At 41.5% G+C, this 21,489-nt stretch overlaps 2 protein-coding genes across 5 annotated transcripts in view; one reads left to right on the top strand and one right to left on the bottom strand.

Moving 5' to 3' along the window:
• Positions 1 to 16,896, bottom strand: part of MRE11 (MRE11 homolog, double strand break repair nuclease) — a 24,007-nt gene extending 7,111 nt beyond the window's left edge. Inside the window, exons 1-16 of one of the 4 annotated variants that reach the window (XM_068425572.1) lie at positions 16,811 to 16,896; positions 16,039 to 16,153; positions 15,395 to 15,527; positions 14,335 to 14,495; positions 13,641 to 13,728; positions 12,576 to 12,717; positions 10,400 to 10,514; positions 9,157 to 9,342; positions 8,518 to 8,689; positions 7,708 to 7,788; positions 7,287 to 7,413; positions 4,894 to 4,994; positions 3,848 to 4,021; positions 3,079 to 3,141; positions 1,896 to 2,103; positions 612 to 695 (exon numbers count right to left, since the gene is read on the bottom strand). In XM_068425572.1, the coding sequence (XP_068281673.1) occupies positions 612 to 695; positions 1,896 to 2,103; positions 3,079 to 3,141; positions 3,848 to 4,021; positions 4,894 to 4,994; positions 7,287 to 7,413; positions 7,708 to 7,788; positions 8,518 to 8,689; positions 9,157 to 9,342; positions 10,400 to 10,514; positions 12,576 to 12,717; positions 13,641 to 13,728; positions 14,335 to 14,495; positions 15,395 to 15,527; positions 16,039 to 16,058 (1,855 nt within the window). In that variant the 5' untranslated portion in view covers positions 16,059 to 16,153; positions 16,811 to 16,896. Of the gene's footprint in view, positions 1 to 611; positions 696 to 1,895; positions 2,104 to 3,078; positions 3,142 to 3,847; positions 4,022 to 4,893; positions 4,995 to 7,286; positions 7,414 to 7,707; positions 7,789 to 8,517; positions 8,690 to 9,156; positions 9,343 to 10,399; positions 10,515 to 12,575; positions 12,718 to 13,640; positions 13,729 to 14,334; positions 14,496 to 15,394; positions 15,528 to 16,038; positions 16,154 to 16,251; positions 16,323 to 16,679; positions 16,739 to 16,810 lie in introns of those variants that run through there. The other 3 variants (XM_068425573.1, XM_068425574.1, XM_068425575.1) reach the window with 3 other exon arrangements.
• Positions 16,894 to 21,489, top strand: ANKRD49 (ankyrin repeat domain 49). Its single transcript, XM_068425576.1, has 3 exons — positions 16,894 to 17,006; positions 18,556 to 18,826; positions 20,532 to 21,489. The coding sequence occupies exons 2-3, from the start codon at positions 18,569 to 18,571 to the stop codon at positions 20,988 to 20,990; spliced, it is 717 nt and encodes a 238-aa protein (XP_068281677.1). The 5' UTR covers positions 16,894 to 17,006; positions 18,556 to 18,568; the 3' UTR covers positions 20,991 to 21,489.

Raw genomic sequence — 21,489 nt, 5'->3', positions numbered from 1 at the left:
CCTTTGCTAGAGTCTGACAACCCAGGGATCTAACCCTTTGTGCAGCAGCAGGTGCTTTCCAGTCTGGCTGAAAAACCATAATTAGCTTTGGTTAAGAGGAAGAGAAAAATATTACTGTAATTGCTATTCCTGTATGTGTATGTTGAACAGTTGAGACATCAACATACCTGCTAAAATTGATTTCTCTGCTGTATTTTAGGTCATTTACTGACCAATTTAAAATTTAGGTAATTTGCTGATTAATTTCAAATTCACTTTACCACTGAGGAATATTCTGCATAAAATAGGCGCTATTAAGTCACATTCCTTCTACGCTTATTCCTTAAGGAACTGCATACAGCAAGATGTTCCCTATCCAGTTCTAGTCACAAGCTCCTGACACAATTCGTTTTACCCCATGACAGCAAGATACCACTATTCTTCCTCCCCTCCCCACATTTTTCTTTCTCTCATCACTGTCAGTTATTCTATTTCAGTAGAACCAAAAGAATCTCTCACAGCTGAACTGGACTAATAGAAATAAAGGCAACTAAGGCACTTTATCATAAAATAAACACCTTCATTACAATTTGAGAGAGCAGATTAGAGTAATGGAGAGATTGAAGGCTTACCATCCATGATAGACATATTCCTGGGAGGCATGGATACAGGCTTGTAGGTTCTGCTGCTGGTAGCTGACTCTTGGCTAGTGCTTCCTGCAGGGATAATAATATGCAAATCAGTTCAGTGGTTATTTTTTTTTCCCTTTAGTCTATAATTACTGAGTGGGAAGTCACTTTAACACCTACATTCCTCTTCATTCCTTCACTTTCTTCTTTGAATCACAGCCCTTCTTACATGTAGAAGAACTACTCTGGGTCAAGTGTTTGAAGCTCCACAGACACAGCCTCTTAACACACACGCCCCTGCTCTGATGGGATCATAACAGGGTTGGAGCACATGCTCATAGAACTAGTTTAAAAGCACTAACCAAATTAGTCCTAAGATGACTGCCTTTGTTTCAGCTCATCCTGCTCTTATTAGTGAGACAACTCAAAGAAGTATATTACTGCAAGACCCCATCTTTTCATTTTTTACTTAGGATGAGAGGAAACAGCCTCAAGTTGCACCAGGGGAGGTTTCAATTTGATATCAGGAAAAATTTCTTCACGGAAAGGGTTATCAAACATTGGAACAGGCAGCCCAGGGAAGTGGTGGAGTCACCATCCCTGAAGGTATTTAAAAAAACGTGTAGATGTGGTGCTTGGGGACATGGTTTACTGGTGGACTTGGCAGTGCTGGGTTAACGGTTGGACTCAATGGTCTTAAAGGTCCTTTCCAACCAAAACAATTCTATGATTCTATATATTTATATATAATGAAAGTACATACATATAATGGAACTACATGTATATAATGGAAGTACCCCCATCACTGTAAAGTGCACAATCACACATAGCCGAGGAGTTATTTATTTCATTTTGCTTAGGAAACACTTCCCATTTTCTCAGTCACTAGAAACAATGAAGTCTCTTGTAAATTGCATTAGGATAGAGACAACCTGTACCTCCTCCATACACTGATCAAATCCATTACCTTCAGCAGTAACAAAGGTTTACCCATGCACTTCATTGCACAGACCTTCCCAATAACGCATCTTTTAAGGGTCTACTATGTTTCCATAGCTGGAAAGCAAGAGTTTTCTTTTAATCACTCTGTGAAAAAGTCACAACTTAAGCCTTGTAAGGCAGTCAACTGTATGTAATATGATACCAAAAATATTTATGAATATTGTTTTTTGCAGTTGGAGTCCTTAAGCAACAAATCTCCACTTGATGGAAGCATCAGAAGAGAGTAGTCTTTTAAAGAATAAAAAGTCAGTAACTGCAGCACAAAGAATGTGAAGATTTTCTTACCTCTTCCTCTTCGAGATGAACCTCTTGTTGTTGAATTTTGTCCTCTTGCCCTACCTCTTGCCCGACCCCTCCCTCGGCTCAGTGTTGCAGGAAGACCATCATCTGAATCACCAGTGCCTTTCATCCCTGTATCCATGAGTTCTTCATCACTGGAGGCTGCGACAAGAACTGAATCCTCAGATCTGTGGGCTCTAGCCCTGGTCATTGCCTGAAATGGAACAATAAACGCTATAGGAAAAAGAATCTTAAGTGATGACATGCACCGTTGTTAAATCCTAGTTGTGATATATAGTTCTAAACCATTGAGGCTTGGAAGACCCAAATCCACAGCATTATGGAAGGCAAGGAAGTCTGTCAAAAAGCAGGGACAGTATTTAGCCTATTTAATTTAGATATGGACGTATAAAGTAGTTAGCTAAGCTCTGATAACAGAATGGAGCTAGTTAATATGACACACCGTCAGTGCAGCTTGGTGAACAGTTCAGGCCACCTTATGTCAGCTATGTACATTTGCTCAGAGGAATCACCCTCTGGGCGCCATTGACTTGATCTTCATTGATGACACTGGGCGCTCAAGATGACTACTTCATGTGAAGATATCTCAGATTAGGAGAACTGAATCTCACCCTAGGTGTCCTTTTTTCTCAAAATTTCATTCCAGTCCCACAGAGCTTGCAAAGATAAAGGAACACCAACACTGTCAGTGGTTAGCAATTCTCTTTGGAAAGACATACGCAATCTAGATATGAATCTGGGAGATCTCAGACTCTAAGACTGCTGATGAGGACAATAGTACCTAAAGGTTTACCAAGAATACCAATTTGTTCCAGTAATACCACTCAATACAGCCCATCCACATGTGCACTGGTGATGAGATCACAAATAGTATAATCTGACAGATCTCTGAAGGTCACCTGCCTGGTCTAACCTCAGTTCAAAGCAAGAACAACTGAACATACAGGTTCACAAATCTGCACAAGAAAAGAGATCCCAAAAGCCAAACTGAGCGGTAGCTTAGGCACATATTATACCAAGGAAGATTTTAGAGAGAGTTACTAATCTTCCCTAGGCAGACAGGCACTTTTTGGCAAGTACAGTGTTGAAGTATTGCTAAGTGACTTCATTCATATGCAGAAGTCACCATTCCATTCTTCAGCCTATGTTCAAAATTCAAAGGAATTACCTCACGAACTTCCTCATCCTCTTCTTCGGTATTCTTTTTTCTACTCTCCCTGAATTTTCGCACCTGAATAAAAAAAAAAAAAAAGAGTTCCCATCAAAATAACAGTTCATTGCATACAATAATCAAAACACAGTAAGTGAGAAGTCTTGATCATTGAACTGTTAAGTCAGGCTCATGTGAGAGGCTCATGTGAGAGGCGACAAAGAGTGCAAGAATAACGGAACAGTTTGTTTAGAGCCTTTTCATGCTGTCCAACAGTTTAACAATCTCACATTCTATGAATAACTGGAGCTACATCACTGGGGAGAAAAATGCTTGGGACATGATGAAAAGTAGGAGATACTATGTTCAAGAGAAGGAGAGTATATGTAATTTGGCAATAAGGGACAGTGAAATATGAATAACTGGAAAGGAGGGGGTAGAAAGAAGCCAATATGAAAAAGCTAAGAAGAGATTATGTCTACCATGTGTCTCATGGGGGGGTGGGGAAAGAGTTCTACATACATTAGAGTGACAGATCTTTTCTACGCATGCATGTGCAAATAAAGTGAGAATCAGCATAAGCATACCTAGACCCTGTTTTCAATGCAAGCTTTTGAACTATGCATTTGAAACTTCATCACCATATTTATTAATTCCAGAAAATTACTAGAGGCAAGTGTTGCACATGCTCCACACAGCGTAAAATCTATTAAACCAGGTTTGAGCACTGTGTTTTCTACTGTCTGTCTTGACCTCTACTAAGGAAGTAACATTAACAGAATATTACCTCCTCGTCTATTTTTTCTTCCTCTGCATCAGTGCGACGCTCCTTAAGAAACCTTTGTGTTTTTTCTAGCTGAAATTTCACCAACTCTTCTATGGCATCTTTCTCCTCTTTGTCCACAAACTCCTGCACTGCTTCTCCCATTCCTCTTTCAGTTAGAAGTGAAAGCTGTACTTTCTTTATAATTGGGGAAAACATTTTGTTAAGAAGCATCTGCCATCAAAGAAAGCGAGTAATATTCCTGCTGTTTCAGATAAATATTATGTTAAGTTGGTTCCAAAAACAGTAATGTGCATTGAAGATTTCAGAGAAAAGCACAGCAATAAGCAAACGTGTTACTCATCATAATAGAGTTACAACCCTCTTGCTACTAGCATATTGCACCTACCTAACAGAGTATTTTCCAGACGCAAAGAAAGAACTTTCATAAACAGTAAAGAAACTACAGTGCTAGTCATAGCTAAAATAATTTGTCTGATATGTATTGCTGAGAGGAGAGAAGGTAAATTGTATTCTTTCCTAGTTCCCCTGCCTTTTTTAAACTAAAGTTAAGATCAACTTGCAGGGACATAAAAATTATTATTAAAATATTTTTAAACTTGTTGCTATTAAAAACAGGCCCTGAACTATTACAGATGCTAAATTACTTAGTTTTACTGTAAAATTCTGACATTAAAAAATGGCAGTTAAAGAGCAGGGCAAATTATTATTATGAAGCATTAAGAGCTATTAAGCAGAAGTCTATTGAAATGCAATTCTGTAAATATCAATAGTTCTCACAAGTTCATCAAGTGAGATGATACTCATCAAGATATTCTACATTAAGATATTACTACAGACACTAATGAGTAAAAGTAGATGTTACTGGTGATGTTTCGCAGCCGTTCGCTTCTCCACCGTCCTTCCCAATACAGTAAGAAGAGACACTGTGAGAATGAAACCCCCATATGGACAGCAATGTTTAAACAGCAGCCTGTTTTGTCTAAACCACAGCACAGATAATTTCTTAGTAATAAGTATTATATATGCTTATTAATGATTTTTGATACCTTCTCTGCTGTCTGAAAATACTGCTTTACAAGGTCTTCCACCCTCAGTGTCATCCCCTCAGAAGGTCTGCTAACCAGTTTTCCAAAATTAAGATCACTGTCTAGAACAGAAAAGCACAGTGGCACTGTCACTTGTGTTTGCAGCTTTTAATTATTATCATCCCGCTGACAGTACTAGGAAAAAGGGTTAATATAGGCCTCTTAAGAGTTGTGGTCCCTTTTATATGTAAAGGTTTACTGTAGAGTCTATTGTCTGGTGACACAGGTAAACATAACAGATGCAATAATTGTACAAGACAACTCCACCTCTAGCAGATACAAAGTGTTCTTCTAACTAACAAATGTCTGGAATTATAAATTGAACACTATGTCCTGAAGGTTATTATAATTGAACTCTAGAAGACCACAAACAGAAGAAAATCAAAGGACCCATCAAAGCACAAGGATTTTTTTATAAGTAACACTGTCACTAGAGAAGAAATTTTCCTCCAAAGCACGCTGATTTTCAGTAGAAAATGTTCATAGCTCATTAAGGCTGCCCCCCATCCTCAGGTAGCAAGGTAGGAACAACGCAAGAATGAGATAATCAGCTGAGGTTGCCACATACCACGTAAAGTAATATGAAGCGACGACAGACTGCTTCCAGACATCTGCCACATGCAAGCACAAAACACTGTTTTGTTAGCCTTGTTATACAAGCAAAAGAAACACTAACAACTTCTGAACTCATGAAGTCTTAACACCACCTGTACTGAAGCACAGCATTACATGCACATGTAGTGAAAATTTTGACTGCTTTATTAGCCACCTCCCTTGTATTAGAGGTTATCAACCAAAGCAACACAAAGAATCATGGTATTCTTTTTACATTCCCTTCCTGAAGTCGAGATGCATGTTAAGGAGGAAAATTAAAATGTATTGATGAAACATGATGACAGATGTAGTAGCTACTTGTATTTTGAAAATGTTAATGAGATTACACAACTATTAAAAAAACAACAAAGCAAAATAAAACAAGATCAATACAGCATAATTAAAAAAAAAACTCAAAGCAGTTTTTATTCATAGAATCACAGGAATCAGAATCATGAAACATCATGTTTTGAACTTTATAAAACTGACAGTGTAAGTACAACCTGAAAATGGAATTGGAGTACTTACAATGCACTAATGTGAAATATTACCAGTTCTTTAGCACAGTATGTTCTTGTGCAAGCTGTATCTTCATTAGCAACTATTACAAACCCAGTATTTGGGCAACATCTATTAACCACTTATTAAAAATTCTAGGCACAGTGAGAAATGCTACAATAAGAACAGCTATTTTTTGTTTTGCACAAATGCTTGAATAGAGACATACCTGGAGCAGACAAGCCAAGAGCACCTCATACACACAATTAAGGCAAACAAAATGCTGTCGTACATTCAGACTTTTTTAAAAATATATGAACACCTGAGAGGGCTGGAGCACCTCTCCTATGAAGACAGGCTGAGAGAGTTGGGCTTGTTCAGCCTGGAGAAGAGAAGGCTCTGGGGAGACCTCATAGCAGCCTTCCAGAATCTGAAGGGGGCCTACAGGAAAGCTGGAGAATGACTTTTTACAAGGGCATGGAGTGATAGGACGAGGGGGAAAGGTTTTAAACTGAAAGAGGGTAGATTTAGATGAGATATTAGGAAGAAATTCTTTACTGTGAGGGTAGTGAGACACTGGCACAGGTTGCCCAGAGAAGCTGCAGATGCCCCCTCCCTGGCAGGTTGGATGGGGCTTTGAGCAACCTGGTCTAGTGGAAGGTGTCCCTGCCCCATGGCAGGGGGGTTGGAATTAGATGATCTGTAAGGTCCCTTCCAACCCAAACCATTCTATGATATGATTCTATGATCTCTCAAGCCCATCCCCTCCTATTATTTCTAAAATTACTATTTCAGGTATAAACAAATTAATTACTACAGCAATAAAATTAAAAAACAAAGGGAAAAGCACAACACCCATCTCTTTTCCTGAAGAGTGCCCAAAACCAACCACCTCATTCTGAGAGGTCTCAGGAGTGAGAAGTTTAATGACTTTCATGGTAACTAGCATAGAATCATGGAGTACTCAGCCTGGTATGGGGCTATATATATAACTATAAGCAACTCAATAAGGTTTGAGGGCAAAGAAAAAGGAATTATTTATGAAGAACTGTCAGAAGATCCTGTGCTGAATATCAGAATTTTAGACAAACCCAGAAAAAAAATACTTGTGCAATATATACACTTAAATGAGACTATGTATCTTTACTCCTCCTATAACACATGAGATGGTAGACACCAAGGCTTTGCAAGCGCTGGGTAACAAAATAAATGAAGAAGAATGAAAAACAAAGCAAGCCAATGATTCCTTCCTTTATAATTACCATTTTTCTCTTTTTGTTCACGATGCCTGAAAAAGTGTATGATGTCTTTTGGGTTAGCCACCCTATCCATGTACTTCTGGCTGAAACGATGGACACTGAATGGTTCGAAGCCACCTGTATAATCAACCTAAGAGAGGAAAGGAAAAATTTAAATATGAAACGAACAGAAATAGAGAAGTCACACAAATCAAGACGAGTTTGCTACCCTTCAAAGGAAAAATTAAAGTAAAAAATAAGTCAACATAAAATTAATGATTTACCATACTATGCAGAATAGTTAATACATAATAATAGCTAATAATAATGTTAGCAGAATAGCTAATAACAGCTTAGATTCTTAACTTGTTCCTCATTTGTTTCACTTACTAGTTTTCAGGAAACTTTCCATAAACAACACAATCCAAACTGAACAATTTCTTACTCGTAATCTTATCAGAGGCTTCTCTGGCTGGCGTGGATTTCCCAAGCGTTCTCTCTCTGTGTTGTCCAGCATCAATTCAACCTGTGAAGCAGAATTAGAAATTCAGTTCCACTTTGTTCTCTTCCAGATCCCTGAACCCTTGAAGTGTAACTTAAAATACATCCAGCTGCAGGGAGGGGCTATAAAAATAAAGAATTATAGGATGTGCTCTCATTCCTGAACACACATATGTACCAATATCCACCCTAAAGCCATAAGAATGAATGAGACAAAAGTCACAATGAAAGGCTTATCTTTCAGATGTAACACAGTCCAGCAGTATCTACATCACTCATACTATTCTACTTTATAGCCATTATCCTTTGCTAAACTTCTAGTTCCAGGGAAAAGCAGGAAGAGACTTATACAGACCTAAGAACCACGAGCAATTAATAAACCTGCTTAGTTATTTCTGCCACTTTACACGGCACAGCCCAGCTCTCAGGGTTTAGGTGCGTGTATTTATGCTGGTTCCAAAGTGCACATGCAATGCTGCCCCACTCTTAGGCAGGAGTTTTTGTACAAAGGTGATATGGACCCCCACAGAGCAGTTCCAGCCTACTTTAATAGGTCACCCCAGTCAAGGTAGCTGGAAGCAAAGGCTGCAGTAAATGTCATGAAATTAGCTTCCTACAGAAAAACTGCCTAAGTCTGTCTCAAATAATATGGGGCAAGACACAAGATTTCTCATCTCCCAGTCTCAAAACCAGTCACAGATCCCATTCCCTGTCCATACACTGTTACTTATATACTGTTAACATGACAAGTTACCTTTTCCATGCAGAATGACTGTATTGCCTGAGTTACTTTAGGATTGTCGGGATTAAAAAGATCTGGATGATCAGCTAGAACAATGTCCTCCATGTGGAAAGCTCGCACTGTTTCTAGAGCAACCTTCTGCATTTTCATTTTTTTCCCTTTAACATGCAGCAAACCAATGTGTCTAGAAGGAGAAAGGTAACTTAACAGAAGATAAACTTAAGAGAACTATGGTATAAAGATTTGGTTTAAATTCATGTTTACTTTTCAGGGACAAAAGTTTAAAAGCTATAGGAAGTTCTTGGATCTGTACTTCAGGGTTGGCCCTGCCAAACCTCAGTTCTGTTATATTTAGATTGTGCTTGTTCCATGCACAAGCACATGTACACAGTTCCTTGTATTCCAATTTATCAGGGTGTAACTCTTCTTAGATAAGTTCCGTTTGCTTCAAAAGTTAGGTTTAATCCTAAGTAAAGCAAGTTATTCTAGGCACTGATTCCATCTACTTCATTTGTTATGTCTCACTCTGAAGCTACTCCACACTATAACATAAGCCCTTTCAAACTTAATAGAAGTATTTTTCCTTTCTCAACACAACACATGAGACATAAAGCAATGCATAAACAAGAGCAAAAAGAAAAGATCACACACTTCTTCACAGCTTCTCCAGGGGACAAAGATGTCACCACTGAACTTCCTGGCTGAGAAACATAGAAATGTTGCTGTTCATTTTGGCATGGAGCTATTTTGCACTCGTGTTCATGACCCCACACAACAAGATTAATAAAGTCATCTAAAAACTGCTCTGGAATGTAGTTGGTAGCTCCATGTTTGCTCCTGTTCAAGAAAAGAGAAAAATAATTAGAATGTGTACAGTCATGGGTGGGCAAGGGGGGAGTGAAGGAGGAAAAAAACATCAGTGTGATGTGATTTAAAGTGATACAGAAACTCCAGCAAAAATATCTGATGTACATTTCATAACAGGTACTCTTCACATTTATTCCTTATGTAATTGTTTAAAGTGTTTGATTAAACAAAAAGGCAAATTACACAGCTCATTCTTTTCTGCTCCCCTCCTTTTATTTGGATCTCCCTTATCTTCTTATTTGGCTTGGAAGATTTAAGTTTTTTCCATGTGAATGCTTTTATAGCACCTCATGGCCTTTTTTTTTGTTTTTTTTAAATAGTGTGGTAAAAACCACTGAATTAAACAGACATGGGACACACAACACCCCATCCCTTTCCAGAAGACAGAGCAGACGGAGCAGTGAGCTCCTTCAGCCTACTGGACAGAGATCAGTACACAGGGTTATCTGAGCTATATTTGTTTACTTCTGCCTCATGTTACTTGCACATGAGGATTGCACTCTTATTCAGGAAAAATCATAGGAAAGGATTTGGAAAAGAACTATGCCTGTTCCTACTACCACTGCTGGGAGAAGTGTGTAGGCAGAAAGAACACACGCTGCCTATCCTCTGTTCAAGAGAAACTGTAAAGTAGAGCAGTGCAAATGAAGATATGGTACTTGTCAAATTATGGTTCAAACAAGGATAGAAAATACAATACGAAGTTTAATCTCTTTCAGCTCTAACAAGCAGACAAGATTTAATTATATGCATATTACACTACAAACCCTCCGCTGCCCCTAACTGCAAGAGTTGGGGAAGAGATTTCCCAACATTCCTAACTCATTTATTTCAACTCTTTTCTTTTATGATTCTTCTGTAAGAAGAGCTGTAAAACAATGCTTTCATTTGGGAAAATTTAAGAAATCAGGTACTCACAAGAAGCACCAACTAGTGTAGCTGGCTTTCTTACCTATTCTTTTCAAGGCAGTTTAATGAAGTTACACAATAAGTTTAAAAGTCACCATAATTCATTCAATACCGTTACCTATTTTGATGAATCACAAACAAGTTAAACCAACTATCTTCATCCTCCTTTGGTCTCAGCATGGTTACTTGTTTATTGACAAACATACGATACAACCTCTCATCTGGAATAGCTCCTGGAGTCGACAAAACAAAACATTAAATCATTTTTGTGTGGTAAACCAACTCTTTATTTTATAGCATTTTTATTAGCAAGTCTCTTAACAAGACCACGATGAACACAACTTTGTGGCAAGATCAGATCTTCATTTTCATGACCTAAGAAGTCTGAGACATGATTATGAATTTTAACAGATCAAAGTATAAATTGGCTATTTTACTAGACTTCTGAAAATAAGACACTTCAACATGAAATCTACCTTTAAACAATTGCTAAAAGCAGTTTCATTAACTACATCTGGTTTGAGACCTCTTGCCAGTTTTCTGTGCCAAACAACTGACTACGGGCAGACCTAAAAATATAAGAAGAGGTGTTTTGTTTCTTTTTGACAGAGTAAGAAATATATTTTGTTGTAAGGTGGAGTTACTGAGTAGCAATGGAGTTCTTAAACATACTTTGAAATTCTCTACAAAACAAGAAATAAACCATGAATTCTGCAAAGTCTGTGCTTTTCCACACACCAGGAAAAAGTCTGCAGTACTTCTGAACTGTTTGATCATTTCCTTGATGTTTTTAATAAGGAAAAAAAAAACAACCATCCATACCCAGGGTTCATGATGCATTTCAATAAAATCCCATATGGAGTTTACATATTTTGCATAAGAACAACTGCTTTCTAAATCAGAGGAAGTCTAGCCTGGAGAAGCCTTCCTTCTCCAGGAAGTCTAGCCTGGAGAAGAGGAGGCTCAGGGGTGACCTTATTGCAGTCTACAACTACCTGAAGGGAGGTTGTAGTGAAGTGGGAGTCAGCCTCTTCTCCCAGGCAACTAGCGATAGGACAAGAGGACACAGCCTCAAGCTTCGCCAGGGGAGGTTCAGGTTGGACATCAGGAAGAATTTCTTTTCAGAAAGGGTCATTAGACATTGGAATGGGCTGCCCAGGGAGGTGGTGGAGTCACCATCTCTGGCTGTGTTTAAGAAAAGACTGGACATGGCACTTAGTGCCATGATCTAGTTGACATGGTGGTGTCAGGGCAATGGTTGGACTCGATGATCCCTGAGGTCTCTTCCAACCTGGCTGATTCTGTGATTCTGAAGTCAAGAACGTCTCATGAACATTTTCATGCAGCAACACCCACACTTTAGAAAGTTGCTGCATTTCCCGGTAATGATTTTGGGTATTAAAAATTCAAACGCTTTTTGAAAACTTTTATATTGTGGAATTAGAACCCTCACTACTAACCCTTAGAACATCTAGCAAGCTTTTAAAGGATCTCATTAAAGGTATGAAATCATGGCCAACTAGGACTTAACTTAGAGCTATAAAAGTTGCTTGGAAATAAGCGTTTAAGCACTCATGACTGGACATAAAATAAGGGGAAAAAAATTAAGATCTTAATAACTTCACTAGACAGAAAGCAGTCAAACATAACCATTCTAAGTAAGAAGTGAGGGTAGAGGGGAAGGTGGAAGAGAAAACAGAAAGGGACAAATTGAAGTTGAAAACCCACCATAGAACACCTTTAAAATGTGGAACTCATCAATTCATAAGTTTCTTTAAAGAAACTGATGTTACCTGTGACAGATGTTACTTATGAACCACTTCAGACTGACATGTCATACATTAGGTTTCTGCTCAGACAGTTTATGTTTTTAAATATAACCCAAATGGCATGTGAACATACAGTATTTAAGTTTTACCTAAACAGGAGGAAGTAAGCTTAATACACAACAGTGAGAATTTAAGAGTGTGACTGCCCTGACTCGATACACAGGCACTATCTATGGCTAACTTAAGCAGGGTTCATTTAAGACCAATAAAAGTATAGAAATAAAAGCTATTGCAGGATTTATTTTAAAATAAAAAAAAAAGCGAAGAAAAAAAATCTGTCAGCTAGTGACAACGCAGCAGGAGGAGAAACCTGACACTGTCACAGAATTGATACGGTTTAATCTAGCATTCCTTAGACCTTCATGTTTGTTACAGCACTGTATGCTCGTTCAAACTTAATTTAGACCTACTGAGCTTCAGTAATACATGAACAGTCTAGTCACAGTCTGGCAGTCCAATACTTACCCAAGCCATACAGAGCAATTTTCGTTCTACCCTTACGCAATAAAATGGGACTAATATCTATTTTCTCCACGGAAGCTGAACGTCCAAAGTGATTCAACAATCCTGCACAGCTTAAAATATCCAACGCACACAGTGCATCTGCCTGTAGAAAATGTTAAGAAACAAATATAAAAACTTTGAACAGAACAATTAGTCTTTAAAGTCTAAGTGAAACAGACTCAAAAGGGAGAGAGAATATCTTTCCTTAAGCAACTTCCACAGTTGAAAAACACCGCCACATATATTAGCTTTTTTTTTAGTACTCATGGGTACAGAAGCAAATCCCTTTTCCTTACAAGTCTTGCTTCATTTGAACAGGAAATTAAACATTAAATCATTCAGAAAAACAACACCAAAAAAACTCCAAACAGCCAACATCTAAACTACTACAGAAAATTATCTGGTTAAGCTAACTACTTCATACTATGTTCAAAGTTAAACTTCCGTTGTTAAAACACTCATCTCCGTGATACACGGCTATTTGATATAAAATGTAAATTAATTCAACACATGTGCTTTGCTGCTTTCTAAACGTCCTTTTCCTGCTTACTTTTAGTTGTTGGTTTTTAAACTAGCACTTCATCATTATTAGATTATCTTCCTTGAAAATATAAGACGCATATCAATTGCATATGCACAAGTCAAAGTATCAGAATTCCCCTTCTTTAAGAAAAAAGCTTTCAGTCTCTACAGATAGAATTTGTTTTAGAAACTTTCTGGAAGGCTGCGATTTCTTGGCCTGAAAAGTGATTCTGTTCTCAATGAGAGAAATCTATGTAAATTAAGAATTTAAACATAGTTCATATGGATCCCTTAACTTCTTTCCATTCTCTTTTTTAATGTCACGCTTAACTTGCCGTCACTAATTACCAGAATTCCTAAAGTTACACAAAACATTTATGTGAAGAATGGAGCAAATGACTAAAACCAGCTTGTTCTCCAAGAACCGTATTTCTATGCAAGTCTCTACTTCTACAATATTATGTTTGTAATATAACAGTATAGTGCAATTACGATAATCATTACCCCTGTGGGATCATCATGATTGCCATGAATACTAAAAATTGGAATAGAAATGTTGAGATTTCCATCCTGATAATTCACCCACGGAAACCTGAATAAGAAGAGGAAAAAAAAGTTAAACTATAGCTGCAAATTTGTGGACAATTCCCAATATTCTCTTCAAATTAACATTATCACAAATACATCACGACAGCAGCACATATGAGTACTAAGTGGCTATGAATAAGCTTAAGCCGAACAGTATAAGAAGATTCTTACTCATGGACTGGAATGGCCCTTTCTACTGGGAACAGGGTAGCAAAAAGATCCTTTTTTTTTTAGAGAATCGTACAACATGTTGTGTGGTACGTGCAAGAGCAGCGGACTGGGCTGCACAGCCTTTGTTTACACACAAAGAACTCTGCTGATCTTACCACAGCACTTCATGTACATTGGTTTACTTGCAGTATAGAAACTATATATGACATAAATGTATCGAATGTCACAATACATTCAGAAGGTTCTCAAAAAATTGGGTGCATTCTTTTATAGACTTAAATTGTAAAAGATAAGTGAAGTCATCCTGTAAACTGTCCCACACAAACAGGCCTAAAACTTCAACATTCCGGTCACGGAGGATATAAATCATAAAAATCACAACATATTCACCCAATATGCAAACCAAAGCTTACACCATAATTTATAGGAACATACTTACTTGCTACAATGAAAATTAACAGCCTGATCACTCAAAATTTCAAACTGTACAGGACGATCACCCATGCAGTATTTTCTCAGTGACTCCAAACAAGAGTGTACTGTTTTTCTGGAAGGTTTGTTTTCATGAAAAAGGTCCCCACCTAATAAAACAAAGTCCACCTGTATGTAACAAAAAGCTCTATTATTTTAATACAACATTTTGTATTACCTTGAAAGATTTCTAAGCAAATTGTTTAAATTATTTCTTCTAAGGAGTTCCACATGTCTCCTCATACCTGGAGTTCCATGCAGACACAGCATTTAATTTCCTCATGAAACAAACATTAATCAAATTATTCATTAAAACAAAAACAAACTGAAAAAGACCCATTTATGAAGAGCTATGAGAGAAAACAGCTGATAGCGTTGAAAAAAAAAAATACCAGTGAAGTGTTTTAGTAAAAGTCTCCAGATCAGCTCCTGAACATTTTCTTTGACAGGCATGAAGAGATACATTATCTTTTCATTGCTGTGGCACCTAGTGGGAAGAAACCAGTAGCTATCGCCACGTTACTTTGAGAAGGTACTAGTGGCAGTTTCTGTAGCTATCTAGCTTTTGAAAAAGCATTAGGAAAAAAAAATATCATCATCAAAATTACAAATAATTTGACTGAGAAACATTCAATCCTTAAAAATAGAAACACCACCTGAAAAGTTTCTAACTTTTTTTTCCACTTTCTGAGTTGTCTGAAGACTTTGTACCATTACCCTCACTCTCCCCAATTATTTTCCCTTCTTGCAGTGACAAACCCTCTCTAAATACCACTGGAACTGGTGCAGGCAATCTGAAAACACCGTTAATGCAACAAGGGTCACAGTTTAATAAAAACGCTCTCACAAAGGAACAGGCATTCCTTTTACCAAAACATAAACATAACTGGTTGCAATAAATAGTTTAATTTTGTCATTTAATTTGGTATTACTAAAGATTGCACCAGGACTAAGCTTTATAGCTTCTGGCAGTTTAGAACATATTTTCCACAGTCTCACTCCTTCGCTTTCCAAAAAGCAGTACTTACTTCATTTTTTTGAGCATGGTCCAGAATTTCATTAAAAGTTACAAATGTATCATTTCCACGCACTGGATCCTTCTCCAAATAGCCAAGGTGAATATCAGTAGCAATAAGTATTTTAAAGGTATCTTCATCATCCCTGAATAATACAGGAAAATTTGTGTTAGAGAGCAATATACTGAAGAATTTCAACACAGACTTTATTAAGGTAAGCTGTTCTGTCCAAAGTCATTAAATACACAGCAGATTTGTTATAAAACTCTATCAAAATATCATTTGTGTATTATTCTCAAAACATTTCACTACTTTTACTGCAAATAGCACTTCACCAAATCAGTTAGTTTGAAGATTTGGTTATCCCAATCACCCTACTCTAGTAAATGGCTGCACCATCTCTCTGAAGTACGTAAGGAAAAACTAAAGAATCTTTTGTATGTTTTCTGCCTTTAAAAAGACCTGGTGAACAAACATTCAATTTCTCTCTTTGCGCTGGTAATCTAAATATATACAAAAGCAAGTATGATGATCATCAGGACCTGAGGAAAAACACAAATGATGACCTGAGTTCTTCTTAACTCATTCCAAACACACAAAAGCCTTGCCATCTGATAGGACAGAACGGTGCAGATCTGCAGACAACGGGAGCTTACTGTGAGTTGATGCTACTCATCTTCGTGCCGAGACTCCTCACACAAAGGCTCTGGACACAGCTCAGTCAGTCAGGGCACGAGGTCAGTTTCTGTCTTCATAGATGCTGTGTGAAGCCTGAGAGACAAAACCAGAAACGCATTAGAAGGAAGGGCGCAGGGAGCTGAACCATCAGTTACCCAGTCCCTTACTGGTAATTATTGCTTGCAAAAAACCTTAAGGTAAGGAAAGACCCGTGCTTGGTTTAACCATTTCCCATAGCACAAGACGCGCGGCTACCCCGTGGGGCGCGCCGGCCCTCTCACACCGGCCGCCGGGGAACGGAGCGCTGCTCCTGAGGCCTCCCTCCCCGACAAGGCCACCCGGAGGCACGCAGGGAACGTGCGACTTCACGGGAAAGGCCCCGAAAGGTGACCGGGCAGGAGGCAGGGCGCATGGGCACGGCGGCAGCGGGACCCCGGGACGAGCACGACCGCCACCGGATTCAGCATCGGCGCGCGGTAATGGCGGCGGCAACCGGCCCGCTCCACCTCAGGAGCGCGGGGCAGCGGCCAGCGCACGAAGCACACCGGGGCCGTGCCCTGCTCAGAAGGGAGGGCGGCGGGGGAGGCCGCGATCCTCCCGCGGGGGCCCGGGCCCTCACCCCGCGGCCTAGCGCCACCGCCCGCCACCGCCGCGCGTTGCCATGGCGCCGGGAGGGGCGGGGCCCGCCGCCACGGCCCAGGCGCCGCTCTCGCGAGAGCCGCCCCGCTCAAAGCGCGCGCGCTCCCTCACCGCCTCTCCCGCCGCGCCGCCCCGGTTGGTCAGCCCAGGGGCCGCTCCCCGCAGCCGCCGGCGTCACATCCGGCGGCGGGCGCGGGCCGGAAGGGCTCCTGGGGCGGGTGGTGGGCGTGCGTCCGCCGGCGGGCGGCCCCGCCCCGCCCCGGCGGGTGGCCCCGCCCCTGGAGCGCTCCGGTGCTGGCGGCAGCAGGTGCGCTCGCTTGTGCGGCGGGCCGCGAGCGAAGCTAAGCGGGGCCGGGCGGGTGGCGGGCGTGGATGGGAGACCGGAGGGACGGCGTGTCGCGGGGGCCGGCCGCCGGCAGCCTGCGGGCAGAGCCGGGGCAGTGGGGGGCCAGCCTGGGGGTGCCGGGGTGGGCGGTGAGGCCCTCCCGGGGTGCTGTGGCCCCCGCGGGGATGGCGGGGAGTGAGGCCGGTGCTCCCGGGCCGGGCCTGGCTCGGGGCGTGAGGGGAAAGGTCGGGCGGGGCGGAGCGCGGGGCGGGCTGGCTCCGCGGGAGGGGCAGGAGCGCGGCGTTGGGGTCTCGGCTGTTCTCCCAATCTTTTGTTTATAAAACGCGTAGTGTGGGAGTGCGCGGTACCGAGCACCCGCTCGGCCTCGCACCGCGTGTGTGAGGGTGCCACCGTGACCAGACTGGGGCAGCGCGGTGTGTTTCATAGAGTCACAGAATGGTTTGGGTTGGAAGGGACCTTAAAGATCACCTAGTTCCAACCCCCCTGCCATGGGCAGGGACACCTTCCACTAGACCAGGTTGCTCAAAGCCCCATCCAACCTGGCCTTGAACACTGCCAGGGAGGGGGCATCCACAGCTCCTCTGGGCAACCTGTGCCAGTGTCTCACCACCCTCACAGTCAAGAATTTCTTCCTAATATCTAATCTAAATCTACCTCTTTCAGTTTAAAACCATTCCCCCTCATCCTATCACTACAGGCCCTTGTAAAAAGTCCTTCTCCAGCTTTCCTGTAGGCCCCTTCAGGTACTGGAAGGCTGCTATGAGGTCTCCCCAGAGCCTTCTCTTCTCCAGGCTGAACAGCCCCAACTCTCTCAACCTGTCTTCATAGGAGCGGTGCTCCAGCCCTCTCATCATCTTTGTGGCCCTCCTCTGGACTTGCTCCAACAGCTCCATGTCCTTCTTATGTTGGGGACCCCAGAGCTGGATGCAGCACTGCAGGTGGTGTCTCACAGGAGCAGAGTAGAGGGGCAGAATCCCCTCCCTCAACCTGCTGGCCACGCTGCTTTTGATGCAGCTCAGGATACGGTTGGCCTGGGCTGCAGGCGCACATTGCCGGCTCATGTTGAGCTTCTTGTCAACCATCACCCCCAAGTCCTTCTCCTCAGGGCTGCTCTCAATCCATTCTCCACCCAGCCTGTATTTGTGCTTGGGATTGCCCCGACCCACATGCAGGACCTTGCACTTGTCCTTGTTGAACTTCATGTGGTTCACACAGGCCCAACTCTCAAGCCTGTCAAGGTCCCTCTGGATGGCATCCCTTCCCTCCAGCGTGTTGACCACACCGCACAGCTTGGTGTCGTCGGGAAACTTTCTTGTGTGGGTATGAACAGGGGAGTCTGACAGAGCTGGCAAAGCCCCATGTAGTGGAGGAAGATCGAGTCTGCTCTTGTGTTTTGCTGTTTGTGGTGTTGCTGATGCCTGCGTCATCCATCAGAAGTTTTTGTTGACAATTAGTGTATGGGTAACAGTAAAATTTGTTATTAATACCGTTGCGTATCTGCTACTTACAGATGCTAACTGAAAATGAATAAAGACAAGCAGATCGATGAAGATGATGATGACAGCGAGCAGTTTGAAGAGTTTATGGAGAATTTTAACCAACTTGAACTGCTAGAGACGCACAGGCATTTGATTCCTGTAGGAACTCAGAGTTGTTGGTCAGGGCAGTCTGATGATGACGATGATGAACAAGAAAGAAGTGAGGAATGGTACGAAATGCAAGAAAAAAAAATGGAAAAAAATCCAGAGAAATTGCTACTCTGGGCAGCTGAAAACAATCGGGTAAGGCATTTATCCTGGTCATATGTATCACTGACAGGAATGGTATTTTGAGCAGATACCTACAGTTTCATCCACAAAAATTTACCTGCACTTTCCTTTCCTCTCTCTGAACTATTTTGATCCAGTTTTGCAAGCCACTGTATGTAAAACATCTCCCTTTGTAGCACACACACCCCCCCGCCCCGCCCAAATATCTCTGGATCGATTAGCTTTCAGAACAAAAGCTTTGGTTGTGGTTCAAAGTTGAAGTAACAGCACTCTTCTTAAACATCTATAAACTGAGAGCACTCCAGGCTATTTCTTCATGGCAAATAAGCCTTTTAACTGGGGTGGAAAGGGTGTATCTGAAACTTTAGTTTCTCAAAAACTCCATATGCAGATAATGGGTGACTCTTTTCCTATCTTTTTATGGGAAAAAAAAGGCTTTTTATTCTTGGAAGTGAGGGAGAGAAGACCAAGATTTTTGTTACATAGCTTATTACACCCTTGTGTACATTTATTTTCATTCGTTGCCTTTCTGACACGCAAGCTCCATCTACAGCCCTGTGGAGGTACTTATGTCTTCACAGGGAATGGGGGGAAGGTGTAAGGTAAAGGTACTCCTAGGGCATTGCAACTAATGGGAGTGTTGATCTGCTGGAGGGTAGGAAGGCTCTGCAGAGGGATCTGGACAGGCTGGATTGATGGGCCAAGGCCACCTGTATGAGGTTCAACAAGGCCAAGTGTTGGGTCCTGCGCTTGGGGCACAACAACCCCATGCAACACTACAGGTTTGGGGAAGAGTGGCTGGAAAGCTGCCCAGCGGAAAAGGACCTGGGGGTGTTGATCGATGGCCAGCTGAATATGAGCCAGCAGTGTGCCCAGGTGGCCAAGAAGGCCAACAGCATCCTGTCTTGTATCGGAAATAGTGTGGCCAGCAGGACTGGGGAAGTGATCATCCCCCTGTACTCAGCACTGGTGAGGCTGCACCTTGAATACTGTGTCCAGTTTTGGGCCCCTCCGACATTGAGGTGCTGGAGAGAGTCCAAAGAAAGGCAACGAAGTTGGTGAAGGCTCTAGAGCGCAAGTCTGATGAGGAGCGGCTGAGGGAACTGGGGTTGTTTAGCCTGGAAAAAAGAAGGCTCAGGGGAGACCTTATCGCTCTCTACAAGTACCTGAAAGGAGGTTGTAGCAAGGAGGGTGTTGGTCTCTTCTCCTAAGTTACAAGTGATAGGATGAGAGGAAGCGGCCTCAAGTTGTGCCAGGGGAGGTTTAGATTGGATATCAGGAAAAATTTCTTCACTGAAAGGGTTATCAAGCATTGGAACAGGCTGCCCAGGGAAGTGGTGGAGTCACCATCCCTGGAGCTGTTTAAAAGACAAGTAGACGTGGTGCTTAGGGGCGTGGTTTAATGGTGGACTTGGCAGTGCTGGGTTAACGTTTGGACTTGATGATCTTAAAGGTCCTTTCCAACCAAAACGATTCTATGATTCTAATGTTCATGTATCTCTTTAAGAACAAAACAAAAAAACCCCACCCAAAACCAACAAACAAACAAAAAACCCCACCCCAGTAACAGTAACTGTTTTAATTTTAAAATTTCTTGTTACACTTAAGGCTTTTTGAGACTGATGGAAATTGCTTTTACCATAAAGCTTCAGAACAGTAAAAGCCACACATCTTGTTTGCAGTGTTTCATATTAAATTACCTGTTTTCTTTAAATAGCTGAGTACAGTGAAGAGGCTCCTTTCTGAAAAGCTGGCTCCAGTTAATGCTCGTGACGAAGATCAGTACACTCCTCTCCATCGAGCTGCCTACAGCGGGCACTTGGACGTCGCACATGAATTGGTTGCCCAAGGGGCAGACGTTCATGCACAGACGGTGGATGGCTGGACACCTCTGCACAGCGCCTGTAAGTGGAACAATACGAAAGTGGCCGCATTCCTACTTCAGCAGGGCGCGGACATCAACGCGCAGACAAACGGTTTGCTGACACCATTGCATATCGCTGCGGGAAACAAAAACAGCAGAGAAACCCTTGAACTCTTACTGATGAATCGCTACGTGAAACCAGACCTGAAAAACAACTTGGATGAAACGGCCCTTGACATTGCTAGGAGGACTGATGTATATCACTACCTTTTTGAAATTGTAGAAGACTGCATAAATGCTGTGTCCCCTTAAAAGTTGTGGTTAAGCTTCTGAACGTGGGGTTTGCTGCCTCATGTTTGTGTTCTGCATGCTCATCGGTGGCGGCCCGTCCCTTTGTAACAAGGTTTTCATTTAAGATCCTTCAGTATTCTCAGGCAAACTGTCACTTCTTGCAACTCAGCTCAGTGGCCTCACTCATACTTTGAAGCATTACTACTGTTAGTCAAGTATTCAGAAAGTCTCAGTAATTTCAGTGAGTTTCCATTTAATTAGTGCAAATTTTGAGGGGCTTTTGTAATTGGTCTGTACTATCAAAGCAAGAGAGAAAACTGGAATATTTACTTGATGTGAAACAGTTCTGGCTTGGTTATGCAGAGTTTATTACAGCTCACTTGAAAATTATTTTTTGAGAAATTAAACTTTTTTAAAACTGCATGAAAGCTCAGAATGAATGTAACTTATTTGGGTGATACACAAAATGTTTAATGATCCTGGTGTAAGGCTTATTATGAAATAAAATATTTAACCCTAA

Source organism: Nyctibius grandis, chromosome 2 (assembly GCF_013368605.1).
Source record: "Nyctibius grandis isolate bNycGra1 chromosome 2, bNycGra1.pri, whole genome shotgun sequence".
Lineage (NCBI taxonomy): Eukaryota > Metazoa > Chordata > Aves > Nyctibiiformes > Nyctibiidae > Nyctibius > Nyctibius grandis.
This window is presented reverse-complemented; position numbering and strand designations above follow the sequence as displayed.

Bases quoted from the DNA above. Each gene is read 5' to 3' on its own strand.
- ANKRD49 (XM_068425576.1), top strand. From the start codon at position 18,569: ATGAATAAAGACAAGCAGATCGATGAAGATGATGATGACAGCGAGCAG. The intron at 18,827-20,531 runs GTAAGGCATTTA...TTCTTTAAATAG, and splicing joins GGGCAGCTGAAAACAATCGG to CTGAGTACAGTGAAGAGGCT.